This window comes from Micrasema longulum, unplaced genomic scaffold (assembly GCF_059751315.1).
Source record: "Micrasema longulum isolate JH-2025_06_02 unplaced genomic scaffold, ASM5975131v1 h1tg001642l, whole genome shotgun sequence".
NCBI classification, from domain to species: Eukaryota; Metazoa; Arthropoda; class Insecta; order Trichoptera; family Brachycentridae; genus Micrasema; species Micrasema longulum.
This window is the reverse complement of record NW_028278821.1, coordinates 37835-57474: the sequence shown is the minus strand read 5'-3', so window position 1 is coordinate 57474 and position 19640 is coordinate 37835. Positions and strand designations below refer to the sequence as shown.

At 31.8% G+C, this 19640-nt stretch overlaps 2 protein-coding genes across 5 annotated transcripts in view; one reads left to right on the top strand and one right to left on the bottom strand.

The window, feature by feature from the left end:
• Positions 1 to 808: 808 nt before the first annotated feature.
• Positions 809 to 3486, bottom strand: LOC148274470 (RING finger protein 141-like). 2 transcript variants are annotated; one of them, XR_015824294.1, is made up of 4 exons: positions 2798 to 3486; positions 2266 to 2706; positions 1623 to 1866; positions 809 to 1464 (listed from the first exon to the last, which is right to left on the bottom strand). XR_015824294.1 is itself a non-coding variant. In XM_088237082.1 (3 exons), the coding sequence occupies exons 1-3, from the start codon at positions 2941 to 2943 to the stop codon at positions 1701 to 1703; spliced, it is 753 nt and encodes a 250-aa protein (XP_088093208.1). In that variant the 5' UTR covers positions 2944 to 3486; the 3' UTR covers positions 809 to 1700. The 2 variants fall into 2 exon arrangements, 1 of the variants encoding a protein (XP_088093208.1); XM_088237082.1 differs by having other exon boundaries at positions 809 to 1866.
• Positions 3487 to 13886: 10400 nt separating this feature from the next.
• The window catches only part of ZnT77C (Zinc transporter 77C), a 43588-nt gene continuing 37834 nt past the window's right edge, over positions 13887 to 19640 (top strand). For 2 of the 3 annotated variants that reach the window (XM_088237055.1, XM_088237054.1), the window contains exon 1: positions 13887 to 14360. Coding sequence is in view for 1 of the 3 variants with exons in the window: in XM_088237056.1 (XP_088093182.1) it covers positions 14331 to 14360 (30 nt within the window). In the remaining 2 variants the exon portion in view is untranslated. The remainder of the gene's footprint in view (positions 14361 to 19640) is intronic. The other variant, XM_088237056.1, reaches the window with a different exon arrangement.

Sequence of the window (19640 nt, the reverse complement as noted above, 5' to 3'; positions counted from 1 at the left end):
AAAAAGAGATATTAAAAATGGGAATAACATTATCATAACTAGAGTATTTAGATTTATATGAATATACATAGTTTGATTTCATTTTATGTCATTAAATTTATTATCACAAAGCGCCAGTATCAAAATTTAAAAAATCATCTAAATTTGTTGCAACAGAGAGGGAAAACATTTTTGGGAAGGGAATATGGAGTTCTAGGCATTTCCAGGACTTATGATCTGTCATTGGGTAAATGCCTAGACTTCCATATTCCTTCTCAAAAACGTTTTTCCTCTTTGTTGCAACAAATTTAGATCTAAATAACTCTCTAGGGAAGAAATCCAGCTGGTCTACAAACATTTGGACATAGTCAAAACATTGTTTAAAAAGCATGTCTATATTACGCGACTCGACTTTAATATATTATGTAAATACAAAAAATATGAAGACATTTAACTCCTTTATCATCTGCAACAAATTTAACGTTGATGTTTTTTGTAGATATTTCTTGATAGAACTCCAAAATTATGAATAAAAACTCTTTAGTTTACTTTATCTTATTTTAAAACCAAGGAGTTTTTATAAATAATTTTATCAACATCCTTACATTTAGTGTTATATTTTTGGAGTAAACTGAACATTGTTTATATTCGCACAGTGGATACACTCCTTTATAATTTGCACTGTCGCTAAGATACTCGACTGAGATCTGAATATCATGGTGGCAGGGCATACTTAGTTTATTAATAAAATCAAATAAATTATTCATATACAGGGTGGGGCAGAGCCAACTGAACAGTTTTGAAGGGTTATAAATAAAGAACCGCACAATTCAGATAGAAGTGGTTTATTTTATTCAAATCTGTATGTAATCCATTTTTTACCTCATGTTTTGAATATGGTATCAAGATGGTGGCCGTCAGCAGAAATATATTGATGGAGGCAATTTCCGAGGTTTTCGCATGATTTTCGTTTCGTTTGGTATGCCGCAATTTCGATGGAGTGGTCTTTTGCGGAGTTGCCCTGGGTTATTTTCATCCCAGTATTGAAAATTTTGTTCATTATTGACAGCCCCAGAGATGAAAATGGGCCTCGTCTTACTGGCGAATCTCTTGACAGCAATTTCAGCGGTTTGCATAGTCAATAACACTTAATTCTTGAGCAAAAATTAGTTTGTAGTGATGAAATGACAAATTTCCATGAAGAATTCTCAAAAAGCAGGGAGACATCCCCAAAGAAACCACTTGCTTTCAAGATGAGCGTTTTGGTGACTGCTCAAATGCTGCTCTAACCAAGTGCACATTTTCGGGAGTTTTAACTTTTTTGGGTGCTAAATTTCCACTTTCTCTTATAGCGAACTTCCAGTTTCTTCCAATTGCCAAAGTGTTAAAAAAAAACCCTTTGCGTGGTGATCGCCAAATAGTTATGTTCGTAAAACGTGTGCATGACAAAACCTCAATGCACACGAATCCAAATCACGGTAATGACTGAAAACAGGATATCAGAAATAGAATAAAAGTACTTGCATTTTCCCACCTCAACCCCAGCCCGAGCAGCGACCCTTTAAAACTGCTCAGTCGGCTCTGTCCCACCCTGTATAAAATTAACAATAAAATATATAGTAAACATATGTAAATTTATATACCGTGAACTTAATACTATAATATTGTAATTCTGTACATATAATAATATGTATAATATTAAAGTTTCCTTAAATATGCATTCACGTCTTTCCTTTATGTTTTGGTGATATTTGGGAGATTTCATTGAGAGATGAGCATATTTCTGCGGTTATTTCCTCGACATCTGGAGCTTCTGAAATCACCCATGTGTCATCGGTTGTGTCTAATCTTTCTCTACATATTGGACATGTTTTGTTATTTACATTCCTGCAATAAATAAAGTCAAAATTAGATAGTTACACGAATATTTATTAATTTGACTAGCAGGCAGAAATCTAAACAAATAGTAATTTTTTTTTGAACCTCTCTCTATCACTTTTTGGTTGTAGTGGCGCATAAAGCATATTATCCTTATAATAATTATTAGTCTAACCAGAGATGCTGTACACCAAAAAAGAATGATTTTTAATTAAAATGATAACACTTTGTTACCACTTATTTAACTACTGCCCGGTTTCGAAGCCAAAAACAAAGCATTTTAATTATAAAATGAATAACCACAAAGTTAGTGCTTCAAATATGAATTTTAATTATGTTTCGTTTTTGTAGATTACATTACTGTGACATTAAGCCTTCATTAAGTACTGATAAACTAAGTTGACATACCATTGTTCAATACAGGGCAAGCAGTAAGAGTGGGCGCACGGCAAGATGACTTCTGGTTTTCTCTCCAGGCAGATACAACACTCGCTTGACTTTTCTAGAACTGCTTTTCCTGAACTTATTTCATCCACATGTTTCATTAGCATGGAAGCTGTCAAGTATGGGTTAGCATTATCACTGAATTCAAATCTCGATGAAGTTGCTTCGGTAGCAGACTGATTTTTCTTACTAACTTCCATACAAACCATATGGCCTTGAAGAGTTTTAAATATTTGCAGAAATTCTGCCAAATTTATCAAACGGTAAGATTCCACAGTTGATGTAGAAGGATTTATTTTGACACATCCAATTTTTACAGTACCTTTCCACAATATTGTTGAGTCAGTTCCCTTTTTCACGGCAAAAACCAGCTGTTTTCCATTTGGATCTAGGTTTTTTCTAGATCTGAAAAAGACCACAAATGTTTGAACATGCACAATTGTCAAAATATACATATTATAGAACAGCTGTTTTAAAATTAGTAAGAAAAACTTACAGTTTATTTAACTCTCCTAAATGGTGAACAAACTCCTCATATGAAAGCACGGCAATTTCGGATAGAATTCTTACATGCCTTAAAAGATCTTCTTGTATGAACTCAGAAGGTGACATTGGTTCATCTGAACTTACGTTTTGGCCCATTTTACGATTATTCGGTAGATTTTAATGTGTAAATAGAAAATATACACACTGCGAAGATTAATATTTTCTTTGAGACAAAGTCATATTTTTGTAATTACGTACACAATACAAAACACATTGTAGATGGATAAAATATGATAATCTAAAAACGATCGTATAGATGAACTTTCTTTTTTACATTGTTAACTGTTTAGAAATTGAGAAAAGAGGGAATTAAATGACACACAAACGCCATTTATTAGTTTGATTGGGTCAGATTATTGTTCGTCTCTCGTCGATTTCTTCATTTTTGACAGAACTAGGGATGCATACGATACATCGTCAAAAAACATCGGATAAAGCATCGATATTTGTTCAGAAAAAAAACATCGATGTTTTTTCTTCTGAATCTGTCACTACCCTCCCCCTCCCCAGGATGCCACATTTGATAAAAATCCTCAAAAATGTATGCAGTGTCAGTTTTTTTTTTTACGATATATCGATGTTTTTAGACATCAATGTATTCTTCGGTGCATCGACGTCCCGATGTATCGATGTTTTGGTAGGCGATAATGCATCCCTATACAGAACACAGAAAAACAACACATGAAACGAAGAAATAGATAATGATGGGAATAATCGAGATATTTAGATAATCAAAATACAAGCATTCGAGACATTGGGGGGATAAAAATACATCTGTAATAACAAAGTACTTCAAAATAATTATGAGGAAGTTCAGCCCTACGGGAAATTTGATATAAAATATGTTTTATTACTCACGGTAAAAATTAGAACAATAAATTGTAAATTTCTTGAAAATGTTTGAAAGAAAGTTCGCCAAAATCAACCAATAATATAGCGTTGTGATAGTTATATGTCGGCCTTGTGGTGTAATGGTCAGCGCGTTTGCCTACCATGCAAGAGGTCTTTGACATGCTTGATTTGAAATATTTATTTATAAGGGTGTTTTCACACTAAAATATTTCATAGTCCCTGGACTGGTATCTGAAGCGTCAGACTAATCATCCGACCTTCATGTAACACAAAATGATCAAAATACGCTGCGATTGGTTTACCAATACAGTGCCCTAATGCACCATTAGGTGTGGAAAGGGAATGATGATGACGATGATAGTTATCCTATTTCCGGGAAACAAACTAACAGACGTGAACTTAATACGTCACACGCAGAGTAATTTCAAAATAAAATCAAAATTAAAATCATAGTGCTGATGATACGACACACAAAAATGTTAAAAGTTGTGAATGTTTACCCACATGTCAGAATTCGTATCTCGATTGTCTCGAAATGTCAAGTCCGAAATCATATTTCAATTGTCTCGAAATCTCAAGTCCGAAATCACATTTCGATTGTCTCGAAATCTCAAGTCCGAAATCATATTTCGATTGTCTCGAAATGTCAAGATCGAAATCATATTTCGATTGTCTCGAAATGTCAAGGCCGAATTCATATCTCGATTGTCTCGGAAAACCATTTCAAATTAATTCACTCGAGATATCTCGATTATTTTTCCAATTAGTACGAGTGAACTCAATTAGTTGTAAGCATTTCAAAATGTCTCGATCTTTTTAATAATCGAATATTTCGATTATTTTAATTCGATTCTTCCCACCATTAGAAATAGAAACAGATTTCGAACATTTGAGTAAATTTTAGTGCATGATGTAAATTAATTAAATTATTTCCAGACATTGCCTAAATATTGAATAACCGGTTATCAAAATGTCGCGCCATAATCGATTATTTAGCATTATTATTGCTAGGTTAGAATATGAAACATTGTATAGGTAATAAATTGACTTAAAGGTCCACCTACTATTAAATCCCGTTGGCTAAAAAAAAAAATGCTCGTGGCGGTGGTGGCCATAATCGCCACGAATCCCCACTGGCGGCAGCACGTGGTGGTTCAACCGTACGTTAATATTCCGTAATACTATATATATGTTTTTGTTATTAGTAAATTTTATAAAAATAATTCAAACAGAATGACTAAATACGAAAATACCTATTGTTATTGAATGCACATTAAGTTACACAAATAGTAAGGAGAAAAGTCAATAGGTTTTAAACTAAATTAAATTAAAATTAACTGATCAATTTTATAAATTTAAACTAGGGACAAGATAATTATTTTAATATGAAGAGTCGTAAAAACGAAATTAGTCCTTAAAAGAATAACGAAATTCATAAAATATATAAAATGGAAACTCATTTTAAAACCATGGTCGTGTGGAAAAAAAGCCATTAATGGTTTAATTTTTTCGTAGAAAAAAGGATACACTACTCTTTACGCATTTATATTCTTTGATTTTTTGTGAACTATGGAGCTGCTATGGAAAGTTTATGGTTGAGCAGACGTACGCGGGCAGATTAAAAATAATAATTCAAAATATGTAAATATTGTATCTATGAAGAATGTTTACTAGGGATGGAATGACTGAGAAAGATATTGAAAGGAGGGAGAGTGCCAGTAACAGAGTGAACGGTGCACCCAAATTAACCTTGGCAAATAAATGTTTGTCGCAAAAGGCAAAATTAGCAGTTTACAATGGAGTCCTGGTCCCGACTCTGATGTATGGGAGCGAAGTATGGACTTGGAAAAACAGGGATGAAAGTAAGCTGAATGCTGTCGAAATGCGATCTCTCAGGCGAATGTGTGGTAAAATTATGTTCAAACCATGCAAAAATGCTGAGATCCGTACATTATGTAAGGCTGAGTAAGCATTATCGACAAAATCAAGAAAGAAGCTCTGCGTTGGTGTTTTTTTATATTTTTTATTTATCTGTTTATACATTTTATCATACTACATACGTTTTTTGAACACTTTGCCCACCTAACAGGGGTACATACCCCGTTACAAGCTAAGCAATGGTCACCGAGCGAACGGCTAAAAATAGTTACGATGCGAACGTTGATGGATGCGGAAATAGAGGAAGACCGAGAAAGACATATGGCATGACCAAATCCAACAAATACTTGAATATGGATATGTTAAAAGTCGGAATAATCGGCGCGCGTGCATTAGAGGATGTATGAATGTAGATGAAGCGAGATCTGTATGCAAATATAGAGTGATGTGGCGTTCTATCCTATCTGCCTACTCTTACGGGGAAACGGCGTGATGGTTTGTTGGTTTGTTTTTATACAAAATATAAAACAGTCGGATTTCAAATTAATTTAAACAAAATAAAATTTTTGTTTAAATTAATTAACAATACAAAGGCGACATAAACTTATTTTATTGTTATTGAGAATGACTTATTCAGTGCTATTTACGAAATATCGTTTATAAATAATTTAAAATAATTACTTAAAAAACTACGTGAGCTGTCAAAAACGAGTTTAAAATGTAATAATTTTAGTTACTTTATTTTAAATAAATTAAAATGCAACTTAATTTTTCAAGACGTGGCCTTTTTTTAAATTCACTGTTACATTTTTTAAAAACATGACTGGGGATTGTTTTTTGTAATATTTGTAGTAATTTTTATGAATGTCTTATCACTGTTGATAAACTGCATTATCAAACATCGCACTGAAAAATAAATTTATATTTGTAAAAATAGATAAGGACCACTGATTAGAAATGTTAAACATAAGGACTACAATAGTTATTTTCTTCATTGATCCTATCGTTGGCGGTGATCGGTGATAGGAAACAACTACTGTCTGATAGGGATGGATGGTAAATATGTATTCATTTATCCTATGCATTATCTAATGTAAATACCTAAATACCCAGTAGTGGTCAATAGTAATTTTACACTGTATTTATCCTTATCTGTTGTTACAAATATAAATGTCTTTTTAAATGCAGTGTTTAATAATGCAGTTTATCAAAAGTGATAAAAAAACCAGATATACCCTCAATTGATGACATCATTAAAAAAGCATATATTCTGCAAATTTTAAAGAAAAAAACCTAATAATTAACAAATTTCTCGAAACCCTAGATTTCCAAATAATTTAATTTGACATAGATGCAATAAAATTATAATAATTATTTATATGTTGGGAAAAAAACACTACAATAATCTTCCTGAAAACATTTTAATTTAAATATAAAAAAACGCATGAGATCCACCCTATTTTGAACTCTATACAATAGAAAATTGTGTATCTTTTAGAATATTATATTATTATCTAATTTTAAGGAACCTGTTTTAGATAGTAAAAATGAAATGTAAATAAAATATTATAAAAACATAAAAATTAAAATTAATAAAAAATGAACTATCTCTCTCTATCTAAACACGAGTTTTCACTATAAAAGAGTTAGAAACGTTATTATTAATTATGTACTTACAAAACATTTGTAATTTTATATTTATTGTGTTGACAATTTTTCAACAAATATGTATACATTTCTTTTAAAGGAAATGTTTACGTTCTTTTGATTTACCCAAACATTTCGATTTTGGAGCCTTTTTCAACGAGTTGTAAATAAATGCTATTATAAAATGGGAATCAAATTGGGGCAGAGTGGGGTTCGAATCTCGGACCTCTGATCCGTGAGTCCGCAACACTAGCCACGGGACCACAGCCCGATATAAATTTAAAAATAAGACGTTCATAGAACTTAACTAAAAACTAACTAATAACTAACTAAAACTAACTAATATAACTGTGAATTGACAAATAAGCTACGTCTGTTAAAATAAAGTTGTATTTATTTTAATTCATTGAAAATAGTGTAACTAAAATTATTATTGATTTATAATTTATAAATTATTATTTTGTCCCGAAACGAGTTATATATAACTCCTAGGCTGGTATTCCAAACGCTCTCGCGGCCGTATTATCTCGCGTATTTACATAAAAACTCGTGCCGCGAGAGTGTTTTCAAATAGCACCCTTGACTCCTGAAAAAATCATAGGTATGATGAATCATATCTATGGCAATTTTTTATTATTGTAATCTTCGGGCATTAATCCTCGTGCTTCGGCCATTGCATGAACGATAGATAAACTTGGAACTCTACGAAAGTTATTAGTGTTATCACTAACTCATTACTACCTACCATTTATTATAAATCTTCGTCGTTTGGGGGTCAATAAATTAACAGGAAATCCTAGCTGCGTGCAGCGTGCGCCAAAAATTAACGTGGGTCTATCTCATAACATGCACTCACATAGAACCCGCTGACAAGCCTCGATGCGGGAGCAAAAATACAATTATGTATGTTATCTACTTGTTAAAATAAATAAAACTTAAAAAAAATGGTTTTTAAAAAATACTAAAAAGTCACTAAGGATGAAAAGGTCACGTTAACATAAATATATATGTATGTAGGATGTAGGTAGCTAGGTTTAAGCTGATGTTGGTAGGTGCGAGCAATGAACGTAGTTATGCAGAAAGCAGCCCGTCCGCAATTTTAAAAAAAAGACATATCGGTGTTATCGGGTGCCGTAAGGTCAACTATATGTTCTGCTAAAAACAGCCAGGTAGCTTTTACACCAAAAAAAACTGTAATAATCACCTTCTGAAAAAAATAGTGTTGATCACAAACACGACATTTCCTAATTTGCAGAAAACACCCACAGCGCCAGGAAAATCTTACGGTATAGATGCAAATGAGAAGATTAATGCCTCCAGGTATAGCGCCGCGATTATGAACGCTCTCTTCATCGGTTCATATCGAGACGGTATAAACTAACATCGATAATTATATACGAAAATGTGTATATTTGTACGAAAATTCAAAGTATCTGCGTCAGTAACCTGTAATTGAACATTTTTAGTCAACATATTATTATATTTTTCATTCAGAAAACGTAATTTTACTTTGTAGATAAAATTGAAGATAAATTTTTACTTCCCATTTGAACACGGGCCCAGAAATTTAGTACTTTTAAATAAATTAAAGTGGATGAATACGTAAGTATTTTAATTTAAAGAAATCCATTGATTTTAAAATACCCGTAATAAAAAAAATATGTATAAATAATGAATATCACCCCATCCATTCAAAGTTTAGGTGAGGTATCATTCAGTATTAGATCTTCCTGTTTTCTGCAAAATGAATATTTTAGGTTGTGTGGTCAGCCAGACTTTCCAAAATCAGCAAAATTCCCTTTACACAAGATTAAATTTAAAAAAAAGTTATTATAACAAATAAATTCTTTACAATTAATTACCCCAATATAAATAAAAAATAATATGTTGAATGGGTGAATAAATGACACAACCAGTGGCGGATTTCCCTTATGTCCATTGGGTCAAAGACCCCCCAAAATTTTCCACCAATTAAACTAATTAACTTAAAATACATTATAAAGAAAGTATATTATACAATGCAATAAGGTTTTATAACATTTTCTTGAAAATCATTCACTTAAATATATAAGGATCTATTTATCTTCATGTTTTTATAGATGTTATCTAGAATACTCGCCGTCAAATATTCGTGTTATGTCGAATGCGCGGGTCATTTTTGTAATTTCTGTATTTCCCATTGTCTTTGGGACAGTTACAGAAATGACCCGCTTTAGCTTAGCTATTGCTAATGTTATGCTTAGCTTTGGCTAATGTCTTATCTCTAGATTTTCTTATGAGAAAGAAAGAGATGAAACATCCCGTACATCATGGGCACTGTCCCGGAGAGATAACAATATGAAACAAGGGAGATAAGATTGTAATAATAATATCATATTGGTAATTGGCATTGGTCTAGACTGGAAGAGATACGATGATTAATGAATTTCCATGTATTTCACATACCGAAACTTAAAAAGGACGAATTCTTAATGGAAAGGATTAAAACGTTTAAGTTTGTAAATGAAAATTCTTGATGGAAGTTCATTGTAATTTATAACATAAGTTTATATTTTCTTGTCCCTTTTTACAAGATTGAAATGAGCTTTGTGAATAATTTATTATTATAATATATTGCTTCTTGCATGTGTCCAATTACTTAGTGTTTCTTAGGGTCCTGTTTCGTATGCACTAAATTCATATTGACTAGTAAAATTTAAATCCTATACCATTTGAGTAATTTGTTTGTGTTTTTAAAGATAAATGTAGGTACGAGTAATTTTTATTTGTGGAATTACGATGGCGATAGTTAAGAGTGAAATATATTTTTCGACACTAAAGCGAATTAAAACCTATTAAGAAACTTTATGAGCCAAGATAAAGTGAACTCGCTGTGTTAGGTATTTTGTAAATTTGTGTAGCATATTAGAAAAATCTATATAGACATAGATATATTTATGTATTATTACAAAAAAATGCGATAAATTAAATTAAATATTTTTTTGTATTATAAATAAACGTATGCATTATTTATCAGTTGTGAAAGTAAAAAATATTCCAACTGTTGTGCAGATTTTATTATTCACTATTTTCATCAAAGTGCTATTATCCCAGTTTCACTTTTCCATGGCTGTCTGCTTTCTGCATAACTACGTTTAAATAATCATGTTGAAAACTGAAACTTTTGTGATTGATTTAAGATTTAGTGTAGGCAGCAACAGTGAACATTCAATAATTCAGCATATATATTTTTATACCACGTAAATATCATCAATTGCCTAGGTATTAAAATATAATACAATAATAGGAGCTATGGGATAATGGGATCCATACTATTGTACGCAAATCCGAACGTGTTAGATTGCATTTTGTTGTTCCGAAGTGTAGAGGGACGCGGTAGGGGTACGTTTATCCAGTAATATCGCATCTTAGTCGGTGTATCGTGCTCAAAATATATCGTGCGATTAAAGCCGCAAGAGTGTATGGAACAGCAGCCCTGGGACGCGTCCTCTAGCGATCGCAGGCTCCGCGACGGATACTTAGTAATATACTTTGTATTATATGATTATAAAATATATTAAAAATAACCAGTACGGACTTAGTTCACTTGGCTTGTGGACTACTTATTTATACCTGCGCAAGTTTGCATTAATGCTTCGGTTTCATATTTTTGATTTAAAAAAATAAACTAAAATCACTTTCTTTTTTTTTATCTTCCAGCTTTTTCAAGTATTTCCGAATATAAAATATAGGGCAGCTAAAGGTATTTTAAGATCGCGAACCGCTTCTATTTTTTTTTGCATTAAAACCTTAGAGTATATACATTATATACTCTAAGGTAAAAACACTGTCTTCTACACCAGCGGCGGCCAACAGGACGATCGTATCGATCGCGACAAGGAAAATAAATAGAAAATAAAATAAAGTTTTAGAAAGACGAAAAAATTCCTTGGTTAAGTTTTTAGTTGGGTTCGATTTTGTTTGGCTTTGTAAGGAGTGAAGTAACAAGATAATGGAAGCAGCAAACTTCGGTGTCAAAGCGAAGGCGATACGGTTGGCTGGACTGTATACTGCGAAAGTTTCTCGAGAGCCTTAACATCCGCTGCTGACTGTTGACTGATGTCGCCAGTTCATGTCAGAACTGCCGAACGCGAATCTGACTTGGGAGGATGCACAGGAGCTGGCAGCCGACGATGCCTGAAGGATCTTCGTGGACACCATATGCTCTAACTAGGGAGCGGACATGGAAAGATAATATTACACGCTGTGTAACATTCGGCGGCCTCCATGGTGTAATGGTTAAGACGCTTCACTCACACGGAAGATATCCGGATCTATTCCCGGTGAGAACACGAATAATAAAATGTGATTTTTCTCAAGCCTGGGTGTTTTGTGTTGTAATTCACCACTGAAATTGGGCCTGGGCTGTAATGGTGGATTTTTTTAAATGACATTCTGCCTCTGTTTGAACATTCGCATATCTTAAATTTTTCCATCTGTTGATTTTTTTAAAGTAAAAAAGCTTAAATCTTTATCGATATCGGTAAGATTCATCCGAATTATTTCACCTACTAGGCAACGTCTGCTGGGCCCGTATTACAATGGGAAGTTAACATTTATCTTATATTTTATCTACAAAGTAAAATTAAGTTTTCTGTATGAAAAATAGAATATTCATATCTTTTTCTAAACGTGTTCAATTACAGGTTACCGACGAAGATACTTTAAATTTTTGTACAAACATTCAAATTTTCATACATACATCAATGGTACTTTACCGTCTTGATATGTACCGATGAAAAGATGAAGATAGCGTTTATGGCCCAGAAAATACTTTTTAATTGCTTAATTACTCAAAATACTCACAATTTGATACTGTTGATTGTTAACGTCTAGACCTCTATAGTACCTTCTCCAAAATCGCCATCTCTGTTGTAACAAATATAATATTACGACCATATCTCCCCATGCCCTAGATTTTCCACTTCGTTCATTCTTAAAAGCGATACTTTTTATTTATTGTATTTGTCTAAGACACTGTTTAAGTTTTTCGCTTTATATTTTGTTGTGATATATTAAGTTATAAAGATGTTTAAATAGCTGTTTGTCTTTGTTGTTCTGAATACCATTTTAAAAAATGTTAGTGTTACTTTAGTTCCTAACTGAGTTGTAGCAATGGAATATAATTCATTTGTATTGTAGGTACTTTGTACCTATTATGTGATTAATAAATAAAAATAAATTTAAAAATCAAAAACATTTCAGTTATGATAAACTCCATTTGAACATAGATACTTAAAATATTAAAAAACATTCATGCATCGGTAAAATAATGTTTTTTTTTTTACTTTTAACTTCTTTTGTATAATATATATTGTGTGTATACACAATATATATTTTAATTCGTATACTGTATATGTATATAAATAGATTTTATTGTTATTTTTCTCGTTCATTTAATTAGTTTAATTCATTATATTGATTTATTTATATGCATTAAACTTCTTTAATGTTTTTTTTGTTCTTTTATCGTTTATTTTCTTGATTTTATTTATAAGTACAAAATGTTTTAATTTTTTTCCATAATGATATATTTTTATATGTAAATATATACTATTTACCTTAGTAGTAGTTTTAAATAATAATACATTTAATTATTTTGTTTATCGTTTAGTGTTATTCAAAATTGTTTTAATTTATATATTAATATGTATTGTTTTCTTAGTTTTTTTTTTACTAGCTCAAAATATTTCTATTACCTAATTATTATTTTTCATCAATATTTTTATTACTAGTAATAAAAAAAATATATTGTTTATCTTTTTTAGACTTTCTTAATTTGTAAATAAATAAATTTGTTTTAAATGCTATGGATATATTACTTAAAATTCTACTTACATGTATGTATATTTAACTGTATTTGCAACTAATATGCAAAAAACCAAGTGCCGTTTATTTTAATAAAATACGTTTTGTTTTGTAAAAGGCACTTGTGCCGTAAACGGAGTGCAATACATTATTTTGTACGTGAAACTTTTTTTTCTTGCACAAAATGGAACTATTTATCACAAGTGATTTGATTTGATACGCATTAAATTTCCGATGGTGCATAACATCGTATACAGAGTGTTCATTAAACCCTGTCACATCCGAAACCACGATGATCAATATGAGCAAGAAGACATATTGGTACATTAAAATATTTTTTTAGAACGAATAAAATTTAAAAAATAAAATATTTAAAAAAGCAAATGGTTGCTTACTTCTGCAGGGGTGAAACGAGGAGGGGGAGGGTGATATCTCCTAGCGCTCCCCTTACTTCTCCCCTGCAGAAATAAGGAACCATTTGTTTTTTTTAAATATTTTATTTTTAAAAATTTTATTTGTTCTAAATATTATTTTAAATATGCTAATATGTCTTCTTGCCCATACCGATCATAGTGGTTTCGGATGTGACAGGGTTTAAAGAACACCCTGTATATTAAGTAGGTAATGTAAACCTTTTGTTAGAATAAGGCATAATGCACATTTTTACATTCCGTTCATGGTTTAGACGCATACAGATGATCTGACCTTTCTATCCACCCAGTTCGAAATCATAATAATCACTGTTCCCTTTTTGTTCCGCAGGTAACGAGAATGACCGATGCCGACGGATGGTGCCGCGCCGGTTCTCTGTTCTCAGTTCTCAGTCCTCGCTTGGCTTTCGGAGGTCGAAGCATTGTGAGATTGTGAGTCCATAGTCCATACTACCTATTGTAATCCGATGTTGATTACAGATTATAATACTAGCTGATAACCGCTGCTGCCATTCGTTGCAGACTGGAAGTGACACAGTGTCGGTGATCGGTGTTCATTGAATCAGTATATCAGTGATCAGTTTATCGGTGGGAGGTATTCGGAATGGGTGTCCCGTGTTCTTCGCCTGACTTTTCTTCGCCCGCCGCCAGCAGTTTTATTTCCCGCGTTTTCAGTGAAATGTGAAACAAAAAAGAGTTGAATACTTCGTTTCCTGGTGCACTTTCTCGAACAAAAATACAGTATTCTGGTTTCGAAATAAATTCAATCAACGCGTTGTGCACTAATTATTACTTTTCAAATGAAAGAAACATTTAGTTTATAAACAAATGATAAGCCTACAGCGCCAATTGAAGAAAGTAAGTATTCTCGTTCTGAAAAACAATAAGATTTGTTTGTATTTTTTACACCTAATATTTTCATATTGTGGTTTTGATTTCATTCTGAAAAGTGACATATTATTCTGTCCGTAAACTTGGAATTAAGCCACAATCCAGTCTTTGGAATATGTTTTTCACACTCTTCACACACAGTTATTTTTTTTTATTAATGCAATGAAAATGTGTCATCTCAATAAAAACCTCTGTTTTAACGCATTAAAAAATTTAGACGAATAATATTCACCGCGAAAATAGATCTTAGAATAACCGTAAAATTGTATTTAAATAGTTTAATGTTATATTCATAAATACTTACAAAAGGAATTTAATTCAATTAAAATTAATTAAATAATATTATATTTGAGTTAAATGTACATACATAATGCAAAACTTAAGATGTAATCGAAAAGTCGTACAATATAGTATTTGAAGTACAGAGGAATTTCAGTGCTATGGGAAATTGGATATAAGATAAAAAAAAAGAGCATTAAGTTTCTTAAAATAAATGCAAAAAAAAGATTTTAATAAAAACGGACTAATTTAAACGATGATATAGTGTTGTAGATTTACGGGTTTACGGGAAGCCAATTCACCAATCAGTAGAACTCACCGAAGAGAACTTGTGACGTCCAACGCGGAGTAATATCAAAATTACAAAACTTAAAACAAATCATAGAACCGATAATAGGATACATAAATATATTTTATAATTTTTTTTTGCTTAGTTTGAGTCTATTAACAAATAATAACAAACCCACTGAACGTCTTCATTCTCCTGCAAATATAGTAAAATAATATATGGGTCGGCCAGCTATGTATAGGTAATAAATATATGTACAGGGTTGTGAGGTGTGATACAAAATATAGAACTATCCATGGATTGAAGGTTAGGACAATGACAAGAGATAAACAATTCTACAGATTTGTTGGCAAGGGCATAAATTAATTATTTAAATTTGTTGCAACAGAGAGGTAAAATATTTTTGAGAAGGGAATATGGAAGTCTAGACATTTACAGGGCTTATGACCTGTCATTGGCTGGTTTAAGTGGCCACTTTACACAATGTGTAACATAAACCATTCTGCCTATGTTGAACATCCTTATTTCCTCAACTTTTCCATCTGTTGACTTTTGTGAAGTAAAAGCATGTGCATGTGTGTAGCGTGTGATGACAAAGTACATTATTTTTCTTAAATTGGAAAGCCTTTGCCTTTGAGGTATTATATTACGAAAATAGCGCTGTATAAGTCAGTAACCCATAATTATAATATTAATAATAAAGAGCTAAAACCTTTACCATGTGAGTGAGATTCATCGGACTAAACCAATTCACGTACTAGGCAACGCCTGAAGACAATTTTTCTATTTTTATACTTCTTCTTATACCAGTTAGTTGATTCAACAATGTTATGAGTATGTCCAAATGTTTGCAGACATGCTGGATTTTCTCCTTAGGGAGTAACTTCGACTTCCATATTCCCTTCTCAAAAATCTTTTCCCCCTCTGTTGCAACAAATATAGATCGAAATGACTTTCTAGAGAGGAAATCCAGCCTGTCTGCAAACATTTGAACATATTTAAAGCATTGTTTGATAAATTAATTGTAATAAATTTTTATCACTAAACTACGGTTTATATACAGCATTGATAAAATAAAGACAAGATTATCGCCATTGACAAAAAATAAATTAAGCCCAGCAGTTACAAACGAGGTTTCAAAAGAGATAAAATTAACAGTTAAATTTATAATAGATACAAATAAAAATACATATGTATATGAAATATTTCATGTTGCAGTCCCGTGATGATCCTGTCGCGATTCGAACCCGTGACATAGTAGCAGTGAAACAACGCCTACGGTTGATAAAACTGAAAACAATTTGTCCGCATTGTAAAAAGATAAAAGTTTCATATTGATTAATAATTGATAGTAAATAATTTAATAATAAAAAAAAACACATGTAACTTAATAAGTCAATATAAAAATATCAGTTCAGAAACAAATCACTCCGGTATTTAAAAAATCTTAAACAAATACACGAATTGAAATATAAGATTTTATCCTCTCAATTGATAGTAAATAATGGAGTGTGTAGGCTTATCTTGTCATTATTATCATTTAAGCACAAATACCTATTAATTCCCCAATCTCAGTGGTCTTGCTCTAGTGTGCCGAATTATTATCAAATTCAGTCAAAAATTATGCGTCAAAATATGAATCATAATTTAAAAAAATTAATTAATTAAGTTTAAAAATTGGAAAATTGTTTTCAGGCCTAGAATGTGGAATAATTCAGTCAGATGAATCTCTTCAAAACAATAAAGGTTTCAGCTCCTTAATTTCACTAAAATCAACAAATGGAAGAATTGAAGAAATATGAATGTTCAAACATGGGCAAAATGGTGAATATTACACAGTGTGTAAAGTGGCCACTTAAACCAGCCAATGACAGGTTATAAGCCCTGTAAATGGCTAGACTTCCATGTTCCCTTCTTTAAGGTATTCTCCATCCCTGTTGCAATTTGTTAATATAAATATTAGCGTTCTTATCATTTACCCAAATATTTTAATTTTGGGGGGCATTTTTAACGTGATTGTTGTAAATAACTCACCTTTAGGGAATTAGGTTGTGGTAGATCTCTGATCCGTGAGTTAACACTACCACGGGATAATATTTCTTCTTTACATAGCAAGCCAACTGTGTGAATAATAATATTTAATTTTATTTATTTATTAATATTTTTTTAAAACCTTAAAACTAAAAAGGAAACGGAGAAATTTGTTTGATAATTTTCTTAAGTTAGTTAATATTACATCAGTATAAATTTTTCAACCTATGTCCTTTCATTCTTTAAACTTTCGGGTTTTAGGCATCTTATGATACAATTTGAACCCTTTATACATTAATCTATACTCATCTTATTCCTTTTTCAAATTCTATAGTTATACGCATTTTTATTAAATACAATTTCAATCATCAAATATTTCGGCATAAGTACAAACCCCAGAACAAGGTTCTATATGAAGAAATGCAAATTTACAGGAGAGTTATAAAACTGTCCATAAAGTAAGTGATATAATCTTTTGGTTATATTTATATTTTTATAGGTACACGTTATTATTTAAAACATATTTATAATCATAAACCAATGAAGATATTTAAAAAAAAGCAAAATACCCAGATTATGGAGTAAAAAGGGTCTTTAACATAGGCCTCTCCATTATGTTTTCTTACATTAACTTGCCGATGGATGACATTGATCTTCTGTTTTCTCGGTTTATTGACAGTTTTAAGAGCAGTTTTGAGAGCACAACGGTCGCGTCGTCTGCTATTTTGGAAATAAAAATCCATAAAATTTGGACATATTATAAACCCTTACTATTCTTTATAATTATTAAAATAATTGTTGCCCGAGTTTTGTTACTATCGAAAATATATATATATATATGTGTATGAAAATGAGCGCAATGCTACATAGATCCGTTTAAAATAAAAAATCCACTTTTTGTTGCAAAGTATGTGGTTTATATACGAGGGTCGCTACTTAAGTTTTGAGATATGGCAACACCAGTGTAAATATGTGAAATCCAATATTGTCATCGTAAAGTTTGCCATTTTTAATGGTAAACGTACTCAGGAAGTTTTGTCATACAAGTGATATTTGTGATGTTTACAGATACTCGAAAAATTAATTTTGTTTAAAAAATTGAACTAAATCGTGAACATTTTCGTGCGATAATTTTCTATGACTTTCGACATGGATTAAACCAACAACAGTGTGCCGATTAACTCGCTGCGACTTTTAATGATGAAGGACCACCTCGAGCCACCGTGTTTTGCTGGTTTTCTTAGTTCAATCGTGGTTGCACTTCGTTACAGGAAGAATTTCGTGAAGGTCGACCAAAATCGGCTGTTGTGCCAGAAAACAACGATTTTTTGCGTAAACTGATATTGCAAGATCGTCATGTGACATACCGTGAGATTGAAGCATGCTTGGGCATTAGTTCTACTTACATTCATTCAATATTGCATGAAATTTGGTCGTCAAAAAGATTTGTTTGCGTTGGATACCGCATAATTTAACAATCTCTCAAAAAAAGGGTCGTGTCGATTGGTGCAAACAAATGTTTAAAAAGTTTTTGCTTCAAAGGTCTTCTTCTTGGCGGCCTCCGTGGTGTAGTGGTTAAGACGCTTGACTCACACACAGAAGGTTCCGGGTTCGATTCCCTGTGAGAACAAAAAATAATTGTGAGTTTTCTCAAGCCTGGGTATTCTGTGTTATAATTCACCACTGTAATTGGGCCTCCTGGCCTGTTGCAGTCCTAAAAAAAGAAAATTAAAAAAATAATAAAAATAGACGTCTCTAAGATCGTGACAGGCAACGAATCATGAATCTATGCATATGAACCCGAAACTAAACAACAATCGACTGTATGGATATTCCAATACGAGCCAAATCCAACAAAAGTTGTTCGCGCACGAAGTACTTTGAAGCAAATGGTCGCCTGTTTTTTCTTGCCCAATGATTTTTTCTTATTCCCGCATATCAAAAATAAATTGCGAGTTCAACGTTTTTCGACGCCTGAAGAAGGGGTTGATATGTTCAAATCACATGTTTTGGAGGTAGGTACCTCAATCGGACTGGAAAAAGTGCTTTGAAAATTGGTTCAAACGCATGCAAAAGTCTATTGATCTTTAAGGGGAATATTTTCCAAAACAATAAAGGCATTTTCGATTATAAATATTTATTTTTACTTGTACATCTCAAAACTTAAGTAGCAACCCTCGTACCCTTATTCGAGGGACACCTTAAAATATATATACATTATACATTTTTGTTTTCGTTTCTATCCGATTCAAGTCAGTTCCCATTTTTTCAACGTTAATATATTATTTTCTTCAGGATAACTTTCATTGCTCTACTTTAGAGTATTTCGAACTTCTTCATAACTCTCTTCTTGGCCAATTATTGTTTTATGTTTATAATCTGCACTGTTTTTATTTATTCCATTCCCAAGTCTTTCTAGAAAGAATGTATCGTTTTTAAAATTTTGTTGTATATTGGTACATACATATATTTAAATTATCATCCTAAATTAATTTAATCTAGAGTCAAGAATAATTCATAAGTGTGTATGTAATTACGACGATCCTTCAATAATTTCTCCATCAATACTCGTACCTATCTTCATTATTATGTTCGGTGTCTTCTCTCCTATTTCCATATACTTTGTTTTACTAACACTGAGTTATTTG